General features: G+C 54.7%; 7 protein-coding genes and 1 non-coding gene across 8 annotated transcripts; 4 read left to right on the top strand and 4 right to left on the bottom strand.

Moving 5' to 3' along the window:
• Positions 1–113: 113 nt before the first annotated feature.
• Positions 114–1,156, bottom strand: P153DRAFT_380448 (alpha/beta-hydrolase; the record flags this gene model as incomplete). The annotated part of the gene is made up of 2 exons (XM_033669930.1): positions 114–983; positions 1,034–1,156. 2 exons carry the CDS (start codon positions 1,154–1,156, stop codon positions 114–116), a joined length of 993 nt encoding a protein of 330 aa, XP_033529025.1.
• Positions 1,157–1,331: 175 nt separating this feature from the next.
• On the top strand, positions 1,332–3,755 carry P153DRAFT_362391 (replication protein-like protein A 70 kDa DNA-binding subunit). Its single transcript, XM_033667124.1, has 5 exons — positions 1,332–1,414; positions 1,464–1,624; positions 1,670–1,760; positions 1,810–3,255; positions 3,304–3,755. Exons 1-5 carry the CDS (start codon positions 1,380–1,382, stop codon positions 3,416–3,418), a joined length of 1,848 nt encoding a protein of 615 aa, XP_033529026.1. The 5' UTR covers positions 1,332–1,379; the 3' UTR covers positions 3,419–3,755.
• Positions 3,756–3,832: 77 nt separating this feature from the next.
• On the top strand, positions 3,833–5,212 carry P153DRAFT_362392 (putative quinone oxidoreductase). Its single transcript, XM_033667125.1, has 3 exons — positions 3,833–4,018; positions 4,077–4,441; positions 4,502–5,212. The coding sequence occupies exons 1-3, from the start codon at positions 3,994–3,996 to the stop codon at positions 5,126–5,128; spliced, it is 1,017 nt and encodes a 338-aa protein (XP_033529027.1). The 5' UTR covers positions 3,833–3,993; the 3' UTR covers positions 5,129–5,212.
• A 154-nt stretch (positions 5,213–5,366) lies between these two features.
• Positions 5,367–5,447, bottom strand: P153DRAFT_t8. The gene has a single exon. It is a non-coding gene; the product is annotated as a tRNA-Ser (tRNA).
• Positions 5,448–5,786: 339 nt separating this feature from the next.
• Positions 5,787–7,865, bottom strand: P153DRAFT_329170 (uncharacterized protein). Its single transcript, XM_033665378.1, has 2 exons — positions 7,461–7,865; positions 5,787–7,389 (listed from the first exon to the last, which is right to left on the bottom strand). Exons 1-2 carry the CDS (start codon positions 7,829–7,831, stop codon positions 6,066–6,068), a joined length of 1,695 nt encoding a protein of 564 aa, XP_033529028.1. The 5' UTR covers positions 7,832–7,865; the 3' UTR covers positions 5,787–6,065.
• A 533-nt stretch (positions 7,866–8,398) lies between these two features.
• P153DRAFT_380452 (uncharacterized protein) lies at positions 8,399–8,992 on the top strand (the record flags this gene model as incomplete). Its single annotated transcript, XM_033669931.1, has 1 exon — positions 8,399–8,992. The coding sequence occupies one exon, from the start codon at positions 8,399–8,401 to the stop codon at positions 8,990–8,992; it is 594 nt and encodes a 197-aa protein (XP_033529029.1).
• Positions 8,993–9,642: 650 nt separating this feature from the next.
• On the top strand, positions 9,643–10,733 carry P153DRAFT_402409 (uncharacterized protein; the record flags this gene model as incomplete). Its single annotated transcript, XM_033671967.1, has 2 exons — positions 9,643–10,110; positions 10,179–10,733. Exons 1-2 carry the CDS (start codon positions 9,838–9,840, stop codon positions 10,731–10,733), a joined length of 828 nt encoding a protein of 275 aa, XP_033529030.1. The 5' UTR covers positions 9,643–9,837.
• Positions 10,734–11,262: 529 nt separating this feature from the next.
• Positions 11,263–15,792, bottom strand: P153DRAFT_419296 (uncharacterized protein). Its single transcript, XM_033672178.1, has 3 exons — positions 14,351–15,792; positions 11,547–14,304; positions 11,263–11,456 (listed from the first exon to the last, which is right to left on the bottom strand). The coding sequence occupies exons 1-3, from the start codon at positions 15,605–15,607 to the stop codon at positions 11,269–11,271; spliced, it is 4,203 nt and encodes a 1,400-aa protein (XP_033529031.1). The 5' UTR covers positions 15,608–15,792; the 3' UTR covers positions 11,263–11,268.
• Between the last annotated feature and the right edge of the window lie 621 nt (positions 15,793–16,413).

Below are 16,413 nucleotides of genomic sequence, written 5' to 3' on the forward strand. Positions count from 1 at the left end.
AAGATTTGAGAAATGATAATTTTCCTCCTCAACGCCTGAGCATGCTTGTGATGGAAAGAAGCATGGGGGGTCCATGTCATATCCCTGTAGAGTTACGGAAAGGGAAGTGGAGTTCAGTGTGCCTGAATCCAGGCCAGCATCAGTCCATAAGCTTCCTCTTGCGACTGCTTGATCTTGGCGTCTTCGTAGTCGCCCAAGACCGCGAAGCCGTGTGGCACACCAGAGAACACTTTGACCTCGTGCTCGACCTTGTTGGTCTCCATTGCTCTTCGACCAGGTGTCAGGACTTCTTCTTCTGAGAACAGCGAGTCGTTCTCGACAGCGACTATGTAGGTGGGCACCTTGACTGCTTCGAGGTCTTCCTTCATCACCATGGTTCCGTGCGCGACTGCTGCTGCTCGGAGGACAGGTGCGTTACTCACGGTCCCTTGCTCTTCGTCCTTGGGCGGTGCCTGTCCCCCTGAAGCAGTATCGGGATGTTCGCCAGCCAAGATCAGAATGTACTTGGCACCAAAGCAATATCCTACACCGTATATGCCTTCTCCGTTTGCGACGGCGTCTGCGAACTCTTCTTTGGCGCCTTCGATGACTTTGTGTAGTACCGGAAGCACGCGCTCCGGAGTGTGATAAGCAAGCCACTTGTCGATCAAGAGTGCTTTCAAAACTTCCGCACCCTTCATTTTTGCCTGCTCTAGCCACGATGCTTGCTCCGAAGTTTCGGGCATGACGCTGTTGGGCGCCTGGTTGCCATTAAATTGGTCGGGCATGACGACTACATATCCCTCGGAAGCATACTTGTCGGCTTGCAACTGGTTGTTGGTAGATTTGATGCCCGTTCCACCAGTAAGGAGAAGTAGGAGCTTCGAAGGTGAGTGCGGGTAGTCGGAAGGCTTTGCTATGTAGCATTCAATATCGCCGAGCTTCGAGAACTCGCCAGTAGGTTTTTGGCCAGGCGGAGAGGGCCGATCTGTTGTGCAGTGTTCCTGGACGTTCACTCAGCAACCAGAAGCAGCCTGTGTAGCAACGTACTCACACCCATCGTTGGCCCCTCTTGTGCTGTGGTGTCGCCAGGGAAGACACTCTGTCCTGCCTGCTCCACCGGCTGTTCTTGTGCATCACTCTCGGGCGCCCGTGTGGCAATGTCGTTGTCGGCCATGGTGTTTGTACTGTGAATCGTAGAGTTGACTCCGGTGTCGCGTTGTTTGATCAGGGCCAGTTACGTATGCGACCGCTAGGTTCCACTTATCGCGGGGCTAGTTACGGTATGTCACGTGCTGTACGTGAACGCGTTCTTGTCGCGTCGTTGCCAGGCAGCATTTCCTGCGTCGCCACCTGCACAACACCTCTCCACCACACGCCCCCAAATACACAGACTCGATATGGCGGAACAAGCCATCACACAGGGCTCCATTAGGTAAATCAAAACTCCAAATCGTGTATTTAATAGCGCTAACTGTGAGTAGGAGCATCTTCGAACCCAGCGGCTGCTTCGTGGAGCACCCTGTTCTGCAATGCGTGCAGATCAAGCCTATGGAGCCCAAGGCGGGCGAGGCGAACCCAATGCAGCGCTTCCGTGTTGTGCTGAGCGACATTCGCAACTTCATCCAGACTATGATTGCAACGAGTATGTCAAGCGTGCTTGGTGGTATCTTATGCTGATGGTTCGTAGCGGCCAACGATATCGTCACATCCGGGAAACTCAAGAAGGGATCGATTGTACGACTGTTGAAGTACAATCCTCAGCGTGTCAAGGAAAAGAAGTATGACCTATGACAGTCTATGTGTCTATGTATGCTAATACATACACAGCATCCTCATCATCATGGAACTCGAAGTCCTTGAGCATTACGGCGAACACGAGAAGATTGGCCAGCCTGAGGTTTTGACAGACGCAAAGACTGTACCACAACCTGGTGGCATCTCGGGCGATGGTTTCTATGGATCCAAGCCAGCGCCAGCAGCTGCGCCCGCACCCCAACAAAGGTCTATTCCTGTTCATCAAAGTAACCCAGCCACATCAACACATCCGAACTTGTACCCCATCGAGTCACTCTCTCCATACGCACACAAGTGGACGATTCGAGCGCGATGCACGAACAAGGGAGACATGAAGGAGTGGCACAACGCAAAGGGCACCGGCAAGCTGTTCAGTGTGAATCTGCTGGATGATACTGGAGAGATCCGCGCGACATTATTCAACGAGGTTGCTGAGAGACTGTACCCTGTCTTCGAAGTGGGCACAGTTTATTACATCTCAGCACCATGCAGAGTCACGTTGGCAAAGAAACAGTTTTCGAATTTGCCCAATGACTACGAACTGTCGTTCGAGCGAGACACTGAAGTCGAGAAGGCCGAGGACCAAGACAACAAACCTCAGATACGGTTCAACTTCACCAAAATTGGCGATCTGAACTCTGTGGAGAAAGATACAACAATCGATACTGTCGGCGTGCTGAAGGAAGTCGCTGAGATCAACACCATCACCTCGAAGACCACCAATAAAGACTTTAGCAAGCGGGAACTGACGCTCGCAGACGACAGCCAAACGTCGGTACGACTCACGATCTGGGGCAAGACTGCCGAAAGTTTCGAGGCGCCGCTTGAGTCGATTATTGCTTTCAAGGGTGTCAAAGTTTCCGACTTTGGCGGACGAAGCCTCAGTCTTCTTAGTTCAGGCACCATGATGGTTGATCCGGACATCGACGAGGCGCACAAGCTGCGAGGATGGTTCAACGCTGTCGGTCAGAATGCTACGTTTTCTACTCACCAAAACATGGCGCCAAGTTCTGGATCTGGTGGGAAAAACGAGAGTAAGATCATCTCATCCATTCTCGAAGAAGAAAGCTATCTCCAGGACACACCTACGTACTTGAGTCTCAGGGCCTCTGTCGTGTACGTCAAGAATACCACGGTTGCATATCCAGCATGCTCGACACAAGGCTGCAACAAAAAGGTCATTGAAGACAATCCTGGATCCTGGTGGTGTGAGAAGTGCCAGACCAGCTTTCCGGAGCCACAGTATCGCTACGTGTTGAGCGTGAACGTTGCAGATCACACTGGCACCTTATGGCTAAGCTGCTTTGATGAGGCTGGACAGGCCATTGTTGGCCTGTCAGCCAACGAGGCAATGAAGGCCAAGTTAGATGATGAGGAAAACGACACCCAGCACTTCATGACCATCATGCAAGATGCTACATGCAAGACATTCAACTTTCGAGTACGAGCGAAGATGGAGACGTATCAGGATCAGCCAAAGTAAGTCATCCCCACCGCCATTTGGCAATAATCGCTCATCTGTTCTAGGCCTCGATACCAAGTTCTGAATTTGTATCCGCTCAACTTCGCCCAAGAGGCCAACAAACTCGCCCAGGTCATCAAGCAGTATGACACAGGCGATGATAGTCTGTTTGTAAACTAGTGTCTGCTGTAGGATGGAGTAGTTTGTAAGCGGGTCGGGCAGTATCGGCCGCTCCGTTTGTTGCTAGGTGGCCGAGCTCTACCAGAAGATCGAGGACTGTGACGAGGTGAAGATAGAACGCTGGATTAGGCACGTTTATGAGCATCCTTGCAACGATGACCTATTCTCTGATCTCCCCGCTGACTGTGAAGTCCTCAAGGAGGAGTCGAAGATGTTGTGTTCCCACGTCGACAATACGCTCAATCGGTAGCAGTTTTTCGTTTATCATATTCTATGTGCTCCCATATACCTAGACGTTGAACGTTTTTCTCTTAACGATCTCGTTTTCTCGGCCGTCGATGCATGTGAGTCCGTGCTACTTACCCTGCGTGTACAGGGGTCGGTAGCTAACAGAACCCCACCAACGTCATTACCAATCATCAGAGCCTCGGGAAGTGTAGTTTGACATCATATATTTGTTCGCCCATTCTCTGTCTTTCTGAAGCTTTTATGTTCAGGAGAAAAACATAGCACAACTACATTCTACCACTGTAAATTGACCGATCAAACCAACAAGAAGCAAAGCAGCCAACAAGATGAGCGAAACAATGCGTGCAGTAGGTTCGTACAACTATATTGTGAAAGTCCTTCCTACTTCTCACTTGCTCACACCTCTCAGATATCAAGAACGGCAAAGGCCCCATCGACGCCCTTCACATTACCGATGTCTCCAAACCCAAGCTCGGTAAATCGCAAGCGATGGTTAAAGTCAAAGCCTTCGGCCTGAACCGCATGGACCTTCTCCAGCGCGAAGGACACTACCCCGTCCCACCTGGCGCGTCAAAGATCCTCGGCGTGGAGTTCTCGGGCACAATCGCAGAGCTGAGCGAGGAAGGCGGCGGAAAGGAGAATTTCAAAGTGGGAGACGAGGTCTTCGGATTGGCATATGGCGGCGCATACGCAGAATACATTGCAGTGAGCACGCACATGCTGGTCCGGAAGCCACAGGGGTTGAGCTGGGAACAATGTGCGGGAATCCCAGAGGTATGAGTCTCCTCCACTTTTGACTCCGAACGTCCAGTACTGATGCCTTTTGCGTGCTAGACATGGATAACAGCCACACAAGCCATGTACCTCGTCGGCAACTTCGCCGCCGGGAAAAGTATCCTCTGGCACGCCGCCGCGTCCTCGGTCTCGATCGCTGGTATCCAACTCTCGCGCGCCGATTCTGCATCCGCCGTCTACGCAACCGCGCGTCAAGACGAGAAATGCGCTTTCGCTGTCAAGGAACTCGGTGCGACTGCCGCCTTCAACACCACAAGCCAGAACTGGGTTGAAGAAGTCATGAAAGCGACAGACAACAAGGGCGTAGACATCATTATCGATTTCATCGGCGCATCATACTTCCAGCAGAACCTCCAGGCCGTAGCGAAAGACGGTATCATTGTCAACCTGGGGTTCATGGGCGGGACGAAGGTCCCCGAGGGAACAGACATTAGTGCCTTTGTATTGAAGAGGTGTACGTTTGTGGGCAGCAGCTTGAGGAGTAGAGATGAGGAGTACCAAGGGAAGCTGAGAGATCAGTTGGTGGAGCATGCGCTGCCAAGGATCAATGATGGCAGATTCAAACTTTTCGTGGAGAAGGTGTTGCCGTGGGAGCAGATTCAGGATGCGCATCGGTTGTTGGAGGAGAACAAGACAAAGGGCAAGGTTATTTGCACGATATCGTAGTGACCGTTTACGAGAAGTCGTTCCCTGACAAGTGTTTAGCGTAGTTTGCAACTATTCATAGCGAATCCATGGATCACACTGTCAAAATCGATACATACGTGTAATCCCGTCGGGTGAGATCCATGTCTTCTAAACGCGACTTGTGCAGATGTGAACAGTCAAATCTGATCCTGTTGCATAGTGCAAAAAGATACTTCATGACTGCATGCCTGACTATCCATGAAAAGCAAAAAAGATGCGACGTAGGCAGGATTCGAACCTGCGCTCCCGAAGGAACAAGATTTCTAGTCTTGCGCGATAACCACTCCGCCACCACGCCATATTGAGGAATTGCTTCCTGGTTTTTCGATGAAGGATAGCCGTCGTATTGCATATATATAGCTAAGCATCTGCATCTACCGACTTCCATCTTCGATGAAATATATATCCTTATTGTATCAACGACAAACTTCATTCAGATGATACATTGTCATGCTATATCCTTCGTCTCTATGCGGGGCCGGAAACTTCTGTGGTGTAGATCCTCAAAACCCAGACACGATTCAACCTTGCATTGATATCCATGCCGGAGTGCCCGTTGGTGTGGCCATTGAACATGTTAGCATTAACTTTCCATTCTTCTGTCAATAATGCCGCTACTTCACCACACGCGATCCACCCCAACTACATGCTGCCATGGCTGGGATTGTAGGGTGGCATGAGTTTGGAGACAAATTTTTTGTTGGCTTGGAGGGTTGCTGAAAGTGTAGACAAGAACACGAGGTCGTTCTACTTCTAGATGGAATTGGGCGTGAGGTGACCGTGTCTTCATGGGTACAACAACGAGACTTAATGCTCCTGACATGAGGTGGTAGAGCACTCATAAACCTTCATGTAGTATCAACAACCGCTCAATCTAGCCCAAACCAACGCCAACGAGTGGGTATCATGCAACTTTCTACGCCCCAGCCGGCCTCGCCCCACTCATGTTCACCACCTTTGGCTGTTCGATACGGAAATCCATCTTCCACCCTTTCACCTCATCGTTGTTCTTGCTCCTGATAACCTCCCACGGATTAGGAAACCCGGCCTTCATCGGCCCTCCCAGCCTCTTCGAGCTTGCAATAGCGACCTTCTGGGACTTGTGACTGATGTACCCACCCAGAAAACCTTGCGTAAGCAGACTCCCGCATATGCATTCAATCTCCAGCAGATCCATCTCGTGGTCGTACGGCGCGATGTCTTCGACTCCGGCGAAGTCGGGGTCGATGTAGGTAGCCCGCGTGGTTGATGCATAGTCTTGGAATAAATGGCCTTGGTTGCTGCGACCGGGGCCGAGATCTTGTGCTGCCATAGCGGGGTTTTTGATCTTTGCGCGACGCTCGCAGAATTCAAAAGCTAACAACACTGCATTGAGATCGAGGGTCGCGGCTAGATTCGATACTGCACCGCCGGTTTGCTGTCCACTGAGTAGAAAGACCTTTCTGAACAACGAGCGCCAGACGAGAACCTCGCAGTAGTTGCCGATTTGGTAGAAGACGCGGTAGTGAGAGAGCCATTCCGCGCTCGGATGTGTGAGGTCGAGATTTGTGATGCGGCGGAATGCTTCGAGGTTGCCTTGTCGGATGGCCTCTGTGATGGGCTTGAAGTGTTTCCGAAAATCTTTCGCTTCGGGAAGGTTGTAAATTTCTTCGGTTGGAAAGCGACCCAGGATAAGGTTGGCAGTGACGAGATAGACTAGGATGAGTCGTCGCTGCCGGATGGATTGGGGTGCGGAAGGGCAGTCCTCATAGGCCTTTTGCAAGGCTAGCTGCGCCGTGTAAAACTCTGTGTTGGCAAAGTAGTACCGCCCAAGGTAGTAAAGGTATGTTACACGCTCAGAAGCTGGGTATATATGCAGAGGCGGAGATGTCGAGTCGATGTTTGTGAAAATTCCTTCGCAGCTTTCCAGTTTATCGGCTTGGAACAGAATTCGCAGACAAATGTTGGCCATCTTGTAGATGCCAATCTTTTTACCGTCAGGCTTACCATTCCTATCTACACCTCCAGGTACAGTGTTCCGGTCATTGAGGCATGTGGTGAAGGCTTCACGAACGACATTGGCTGCTTTTTCTGGAAGGGATTCTCGCTTGCCCTCTTCAGTTACTGCGAGTAAATGCTGAATGAGCTCAGGCCGTTTGTCCAGCCCTATTGCTATGCGAGAAAACACTCTGGCATAGCTGATAATAGTGGGAAGCATGAGCACGCCTTTGGTGGGGTGAGATAGTGCAGTCTGCGCTTGTCTGTTCGAAGATCAGCATACGGTGCATAACGTTGCAAAGAAGAGCAAGACTCAACCCATTACTAAACGTACTTTTGCAACTCGTTCAATTGTTGATATGTGTGCAGCAAATTCTCAATGTCCATATCTCTCAGAAACGTCATCCATTGCACGAGAAACACAACCATAGCGCCCCATCCTTGCACTGGCCTTCCTTGCTCATCCTCAGACTCAGCCGTCTCAGTCACCACTCTTCTGACCATTTGCTCAAGTTTTACAGCGCTGTGGTCGTTTGCTGGATATTTGCTTCGCAAAGACTGAATAAGCTCCTCGTGATCCGGCGGGAATGGTGGCTCTAGGAGTACGATTGATCGAAGCTGGTTGTCATCGCGAACTCGGATTGCATCGTTGACTGCCGTACACAGTCGCGTTTCTACATCGTTTTGGTTTTGAAAGAAGGCCATAACTACACACGCCGTTGTTGGTGTCGGTGGTTTGGTCGAGCTTTAGGTTTGGTTCTTGCGGTTCGCGTCGAGGTTGTTGCAGTAGCGCGTCTATGTTCTTAGCGCGCCTCTCACCCCTGTATCCTTGTCATTATTACCTGCTTCGGCTCACCAAGCCTTCCACTGCAAGTTCACTCTCGCAGGTTTTCAAAGCCAAACATCTCTGCGATTCTGGTACTATATCCGCGCTTGACGGATCTAGTCTAGTCGATCGGCATCTATGCCCTCGTTCTATTGCGAAACTCTGTTTCCAAAGCAACATCACACACACGCTCACCAATGTCTTATTTCCAGTCCGCCATGCCATTTTCCAAGGTTACCGTGCGATTGGTAGTCAAATCCCACTACGACGTGGGGTGGCTTCACTTCACTGTCGAATACTGGATGCGTTCCCCCGTCGTTACTCAGTTACACCTGTATACGACATTTGAATGTGTACGTGATAGTTGCTTCGCTGCTTGCAGACAATATTGTAAACTCGGATTTTATTTCTTTATTGGCTCTACTACACCCACACAATCGCCCAACATGGCGCACCGTAGCATCACCAACGGCCCAACTCGGCGCTTGCTGAGTTCTCTAGCTGGCGAAGGTGTGATGTCAGAGGGGAGGACACTGAGAAGAGACAGGAGGAGAGCGAGGAAACTTGCGACAAGGGGGATGAGAGACAGGCTAACGATCCTCAACAATAACAACAGTGAAGACGACCGATGGGTTGATCCATTACAAAGCGACGATAACAACGAACCCGCTGAGTTCGCCCCACCTCCATGGACTGAAGAAGATGGTCTGCTAACCCGCCGTCCATTCCCAAAAACCGTCATCCCGGGGCGAACAGAGGAAATTCCAGAAGCCATTGGTGCGTCTTGGACCTTGACCGAAGAGGAGAAACACCGCCTTGATGCCCAGACTCAAGCGCGCTTTTGGCACGCAACTCGCATCATGGAGACCACAGCTGGTAAAATGCTTCCACTTGAACAGCGCTGCACGCACTGCAAGAGGAATGGCAGCGCTTGCTGGGTCTACACGCGCGCGGCACAAAAACTGATCAGGCGGCATGGTCACCATTGTGCGAGGTGTCGGTCTGATCGCTCCAAGCGGCCTTGTAACCGCAACGATTGAGGCGTGTTGACTTCTTAGTTTCTTGTGTGTGGTTCATGCGCGTAGCAGAAGTACAGGAAGAAGTGGGGGAGGAAGGGCTCATGGACTGGATTTTGAATTGATGATGAAATGAGTACAATCAAGTGGGGAAATACAAGAAAGCAACGAAGACAACAAGAAAACCCGAAGTACACCCTACGCACTGCTAGAATAGGACTCCCAGAGCAACAAGGTCACAACGCCCACTTGTCCTCCCAAGTATACGACCGCGGCCACTTTTCCTCAGCACCGACGAACAGAAACGCAACGTCCATGACCGATGTACTCGTCATTATGGATTCATGGCTCTGTGTTGGCAGCGTGGGTTGTCGTGGGGTTACATTCACTCGCTGAAGGTTTCCTGGGGTTGAGCGCTACGCTGGAGAGAATGGACTGCCTAACAGTATACGACGACTTCCTATCACGTTTCGGGTGAAGATACTGTTATGGCTATGGGTTGGGAAACATCACTCGACAAGCCTCGCCTGACTGCCTCGGTCGACCACAGTTCCTTACTGCGACGCGTGCAGAAGGAACAACTCCTCACATCACGAGCACAACTTCCTCAATCTCACGTGGCAAGCCATCGTGTCTACTGATTGAGGTATGAAAAGGCTCATGGCAGTCGCCACGACGGACGGTCATCACCGAACGCGCCTATCTCACGCCCTCACATCCGTCACATAAAACCCCATCCAACCTCTACTCCCTCTTCACTTCCAACCTTCAACCTCCACATCTTCCACACAACACCTTACCTGGAACAAACTTAGTACCCATCATCCCTCACCCACACACCTAAACCTCCACCTCCGCCGCCGCGCAGCATGCTCTCAGCTCCTCGCCAGGTCCTCACCACCATGCTCGCCACAGGCATCATCCTCGCCCCGCTCGCCCTCGCCACATCGCCCGCCTTCCAAGACCTCGCAGACCTGCGAACCGTCATCAACGCGGCAGCGGCCCAGATCGGGGACGCAAACAATCCGAATCGAGGGTTTGGCTTCGGGTTCGGCGCCAGTGGACAGATGGACACTGCAGATCTAGTGAACAACATCACGACGAGCATCTTGCGGGGGAAATTCCAGCTCGATACGAATCAGGTGTGTAATCCCCCCATCTGCTCCTCACCCCTTGGATACCGAGCAGTGACTAACACCATCAACACCAGACATCCTGGCTCCTCCCCCCTCCAACCACACCCCCATCAACAAACATCACCACCCCACCCCCACCAACCCTCCCACTGACTTCCTCCATCCCCCTCCCCACCACCCTCCCAACATCCCTCCCCACCCTCAACACAAACACAACCACCGACCTCTCCCCCCCCTACACAGACTACATATCCAGCCTCCCCAACCTCAGCGCCAGCCTAACAACACTCGGCCGCGCCTGGCACCGCGAAATGAACAGCCCCGTGCGCGACGCCATCGCCAGCCTGCAACAGGGCATCTCGACGCTGCAGGTCGCCATGCTGCAGAGCGAGCTTCTGGGGACGGCGGCCGTGCTGCGCACGATTCGCGCTAGTGCGGCGTTGGAGAGCGCGCAGGAGGCGTGGGGTAGGTCGCTGAATTTACCTGGACGGGGGAGTGCGGGGGCGGGGGATGTGGTTGTGGTTGTTAGGAGGGATGCGGATGGGGGTGGGCAGGGGAAGAGGCCGCTTCCTGCGAAGGGGGGGTATTATACGCATCAGGAGCTTTGGGGGAGGAAGTTTGTCGCGTAGGGGTTGGTTTGGTGGGTGTTTCTGAGGACGTGGTGGGATTGGAAGACTGGATAGCTAAGACGCGGTATAAGCTAGATCGGTGACTGCATGGAGTAAACATGTGTGTATGCAGAAAAACATCATGTCCATTCGATTCCATTCCTTCGTTCCACACTACTCGACTTGATTGACTCCAGCCAGCCAACCCGCTTATCCTATCCTATCATATGCTTCCGTCTATCTACAACAACGACAATGACAATGACATACCCTTTCATCCATGTACCATGCAAACAAGCCCATTCCATCCCACCGACCGACCCACCCATCCGCGCAAAAAAGAAAATCATAGAAAACACAGAGACAGATAATGAAATGAAATGAAATGAATAAAACGTGGATATCTTCAACAACAGCAACCTCAGAACCCATCAATCCAACAACAACGCAAACGCAAGCGTAACCAGTTCTCACCCCGACACATAATGAAAAGAAAGGCGGGTATACCATGCCAGCCATCCCCCTTCCCCCATCCAATCCCCCCGAACCCCCTGAATCAAACCAACACCCACTCACTCCCCCTCTTAATAAACTTATCCAACAACAACGTAACATCCGCCAGCACAAAGCGACAAATATAAAACCCAAAAAACGTCGCCGCATGCCGCGCCGAGAACTCCAGGCCGATGTGTGTCGTGGACGAGAACTTTAGGCCTGGGTCTTCTACTTGGCGGGCTATTTGGTCTTTGATTCGCATTAAATGTTAGCTGGGGGTGACATCTCAGGGTGGGAAAGGAAGGGGAAAGGGATAGTTTTAGGGGACAATAAACTCACCAAGGATCTGCACAGCATCAAAAAGCCTCGCCAAGCTCCCCATATACCCCGAATTCGGCCCATCGAAGAGCACGCTCGCGACGTCGCGTTTTGCGAGGCGCATGGTGGGCAGGCTGGTCATGGGGAGGGAGGGCATGACGAGGGTGTCTTTTTGGGGGTCTGGTTTCGTTGTTGTTGCTGAGGCTGTGTTGTTGTTGGTGCTATTACTGCTGTTGTTGGTGGTGGTGCTATTGCTATTACTACCACCGGCCGCGGTGGATAGATTGACGCCCGAGTTCTTCGCGCGCAGTTTGCGCCAGGACGCGAGGTACGATTTGCCCTGTGCGACTGCGCCCTTTGGCGCATGGTCCTGCGAGGCATGAGAGCCCTTCCCGCCCGCAGCGGCATCAGCTTGCGACGCAGCGTTGTCGCCGACGGTATTCGCGTCTTTGAAGAGGGCGGATATAGATTGGGAGCCGACTTCGCTGCCGAGTTTCTTGACCAATTGGGCCTGAACCTGATCGAGGATGGACTCGAGGGACTGCATTTCGCCGAGCACGGCCTCCGCGTCGAGGGTATCAACGGCGGCGAGTTTCTGCAAGGCCGCGGTGAGGAGGTCGCAGTTTGCGATTTTGTCCTCTATATTTTTCAGCTTGACGCCTTTTACGCGCCAGACGTCGCGGGGGATGAAGAGCTTGTTGGAGAGGTAGCCGCCGCGGGGGTGGGCGATGGTTTGGTAGAAGCAGCGCATCAGCCAGAAGGGCCGCAGGAGGTACGAGTCGGGACATGGTTCGAGGGGGATGGGGGCGTTTGCGACGTCGACGTTGGGCGAGCCGGGGGAGAAGGGCGAGTGGATGTCGCTCTCGAAGAGGTGCATTCCACCGCCCGGCCCATCGATACTGAATGCAGCGGACAGACTGGGTGTTTGGAGCGGTATCGCCGCAACGCTGTGTTTTCGCCCTGTGATTGAGAATGTTGTGCTCAGGGGCGTGCCAATCGACGCGTCCGAGCCGTCTGGACTTGATATGGACAGCGTGCGCGGCTTCAGACTGAGAGATGACTTGTTCTTCCTAATGCCCATGACTGCACCGATGCCATTTTTCGGTGAGCCTGGTACGGGAGCGAGACCTGACTCGTTAAAAGGATGGCCGACATTAGGTGTCGCTGGTGAAACAGTGACGGTGGTATCCGCAGGACTGGGGAGAGCAGGATGCAGCAAAGGCGCAACAAGTGTCGCTGTTTGAGACACTGGTGGGAGTACTGGCAATTTAAACGAAGTATCCAGACTAGACTGCGCGCTATTATGTCCGAGAACTGCAGCTGCTGACTTTGGTCCTGGGAGTACGTCGGTAGGCGAATCCTTTGCTGGGACCGGGGGCTTCTCTGTTTGCGGGGCTGGAGGTACTGCTGGCAAGGATGTTTCAATCTTAAGCATCTTGGCGTTCTGCCCTGACAATCTCCTACTTCTCACAGAAGCAGCTTCCTTGGTTGCAGTCAAGGGCCGGGGTGTCACTTCAGCAGCATCGAGGGCCTGGGCAGACTGGAATTCAGGAACCGACGGCAGCGCACCAGAGGGAGCAGGTACCGGTGGAGGAAACTGCGTTGACGGTGGTTTGGAGTTTGCCGCATGCATCACCTCCGCAACGGTTGACAGCGACGTTCCACCCGTCGTCCTGTGCGAGGAAATCGAACTATGGTACGTGTTTCCCGAAAAGCCGCTCGAATCCGACTGTCGCGGTAACGAGGATTTTGTCTGCAGGTCGAAATCAAACCCATCGAGCATGTACTCGCGCGTCATCTCATCCAGCAACCGCTCCTCCTCTTCCGCCTCTTCGTTGAAGGAAAGTTCGGCACTTTCTCTGACGTGAGGTAACATCTCATTCCGGAGTTGTGTCTCTTTGTAGTGGAACTTGGCCGCTGCAATCGCTTCTTCCCGTTCCGCTTCCCGCGTCCGTTCCCTAGCTAATTCTGCGCTTCTTAATTGGCTCGTGATAAGATCTGCTGGCATGTTCATGTCCCCCTCGTCGTATGGTTCGTAGCCGTCGTCATAAGCCGCCTCGACAGCGGCGTCAAGGGCGGCGTCGAATTCTGCTTCTGTAGCTCCGCTAGCATTTCGAATATGCTTCCGGCGCAGTCCGCTTGGCGATAGGGAGTGTACAGACGAAGAGCACGAAGAGCCCCCAGACTCGTCGATGGTGTCCAGCCATGACGTTGATTCGTTGCTGTGGACTCGCTGATGCCTGGCCTGCGGTGGTGGTTGTGGTTGGAGTAATCTGCTTGGTTCGAGTGTGTCTGAGTCTCTGTTTGCACTGAACAGCGGCGATCTCGATCGCTTGGGGGAGAGAGGCGGGGGCATATATGTTCGGTCCATGGGCGACTCTACTGCACTAGCGCTGAATTGATCTGCAAGCCGGCCAGGCGGCGGTTGCAGGTGAAACTGCGCACTCGGCAGATTCCGCTGCACATCGCGGATAGCTGTGGATATGACCGACTCACGTGGGTTTTCAAAGTCAGTCCTGCGGAAGGGGAGTGGGTAGGCTGGTGGTGTTTCGGGCTCTGGTCTACTGACAGGGGGGTCAGCCACAGGGCGCTCATCGGGGAGCCTTGGCGTGGCATTGTACACAACAGGCGGCTCCTCGTCATCTGTCAGCAGCATAGAGCGGTGCTCGTCTAGGGATTCGCCGCTCATTGGGCGCGCTGGCAGTGATTTCCCGGTACTGTTCGTATACCCCGGGTCTAGCCGCCGCAGCTCCTCGATGCGATTGGTGTAGGTGACTCGCTATTAGCAATTAGTACGAGGCGATAGTATTGCAGCAGCCACTTACGATTGCATCCAGCTTGCGCTTGTCCTCGTCCTGCGAGCTGCGGATCATGACCTGCTGGAGGAGCTTGCACGCGTCCTCGTACGCCTCCATGGCGCCCTCGAAGTTCTGCGCATTGTCGAGCAGCACGGCCGTGTTTGCTTTCTGCAAGGCCCTGGACAGCATCGTCTTCTTGTCCTTTTCGCGCCGCTCGCGGGTGCGGGGCGGGGAGCCTTGGTGGATGTCGCTGGTATTGCTCTCGCTACGGTAGTGGTCTTTGCTCTGGCTGCGGTAGTGGTCCCGGCTGATGCTCCGGTGGTGGTCGTTGCTCTCGCTGCGGTGGTGGTCGATGCTGGTGCTGCGGTGGTGGTCCTTGCTGGCGCTGCGGGAGTGGTCTCTGGACGCCGGCCGTCTGCTGTGGCCTGCACCGTGGATCGGCGGCTGGCCTGTGTCTCTTGGCGCTGCAGGGCGACTCGACGTGCGGGGCCGGACCGCGCTCAGCGTGAAGGCGTGGCGGGAATCCGCGTCCTGGATGCCGAGGATGGCCGGCGACGACAGGGGCGACTTGCCCAGCACGCGTTCCGTCTTGCTGCGCGAGGGCTGGTGCTGGTGCTGGTGCGTGTGCGGGTGCGGGGCGACGCGGGCCTTGAGGTTGAAGTAGTCGGTGGGCTGGCTGGCGGCGAAGATGCCCGGGGTGAACAGGCCGGCCGTCGAGGGCGAGTTGGCCGTCGAGGCGCTCGTGGGGGAATTGGGGTCGAAGACGGTGGCGGGCAGCAGCACGGGCGGCTGCGCAGCGGGCTGGGCGTCGAGCGGCACAAACGAGAGCGGCTCGGCGGGCTCCTGCGGACGTGGGCGGCGGCGCGGGCTCGAGGGCGGCGAGCGCGTCGACGAGCGGGCGAGGTGCAGGCGTGAGGGCTCGGCAGACTGCGACTGCGCTGCTCCATGGATCGCGGCCAGGGTGCCGGGGGAGCCCACGCTGAGTTTCCGCGAGAAGCTCGGCGGCGGGCCCGTCGAGGCGCGGCTGCTCGTCGTCGACTGCGACCAGCGATTGAGGTTGCCTACGCCTTCACGGAACGCGCCAATGCCATCTGCTGCGCCGTTGGCGGCACTCGAGCGCCGTCGTGCCGAGTGAGGCGGTGTGCCGGGCCGGTGGGCGTGTGTCTGCGACGGGGCGGCTGGCTTGACGGTGACGACCGACGACGACGAGAGCGAGATGCTGCGTGACGAGGGGCGGCGCTGCGAGGGCCCGGCGGAGGGAGAGGCTGGCCGGGGCGTGTTCATGCTGCGGCGTCTCGAGAGAGTGGGGAGCGTCTGGTGTCAGGCCAAGCCCGCGGATATGCACCTGCGCATGGCCGACGATGCAGGAACGCGCTGGACGGCAGAGGAGTGCAGCGCGGCGGCGAGAGCGAGAGGGCGCGGCGGTCGTGTAGCTATCAGCGACTGTCGTGCGTCAAAGGACAGGACCCCTAGCTAGAGAGACAGCAGCAGTGGAGCAGCCGAGCGAGCGGAGCCTTGGAGAAACATGGCCCATGGCACGCCCGAGCAGTGCTGCGAAGGGCCAGGGGCCGCCCCAAACACACACGCCCGAGAGCAGCTAGCCGCCTGGGAGTGCTCCGAATCAACACTGGCGCCGCGTCTCCCAGCACCAATCCGTCCACCCGTCCATGCATTCCGTCCATGCCACTCGTCCCTCTGCCCAAGTCGAGTCGCAAAACACGTCTCGACGCCCACGTGCTCAAACCCTGGAAACAGGCTGCTTTTTCCCACACTCCAAGCCTTGGCCTCAGCCTCTTCGGGGACTTTTTCCCTCTCGTCCCAATGCACTCAATCTACACACACGCCTACCCCACCCACAGCCGAACGACGCTGGATCCTTGCATCCACGCTGCTCTCCTACTCGCCAGGCTGGGCGCTGTGCATGGACATGGCAGCAGTGCGGGGACCCTGACTTGGACTGCAGCAGCATGGGGGGATAAGCCGCGTCTGTCTGTCTGCCTCGAACTGCAACTGCGTGATGTGAGACGTATCGACCGTCCTCCTCCTCCCATTGACGAACATCCCATTCCGTGACAAATACACAAGCCCTC

This window comes from Dothidotthia symphoricarpi, assembly GCF_010015815.1.
Source record: "Dothidotthia symphoricarpi CBS 119687 unplaced genomic scaffold P153scaffold_1, whole genome shotgun sequence".
In the NCBI taxonomy this organism is placed as follows: Eukaryota; Fungi; Ascomycota; class Dothideomycetes; order Pleosporales; family Dothidotthiaceae; genus Dothidotthia; species Dothidotthia symphoricarpi.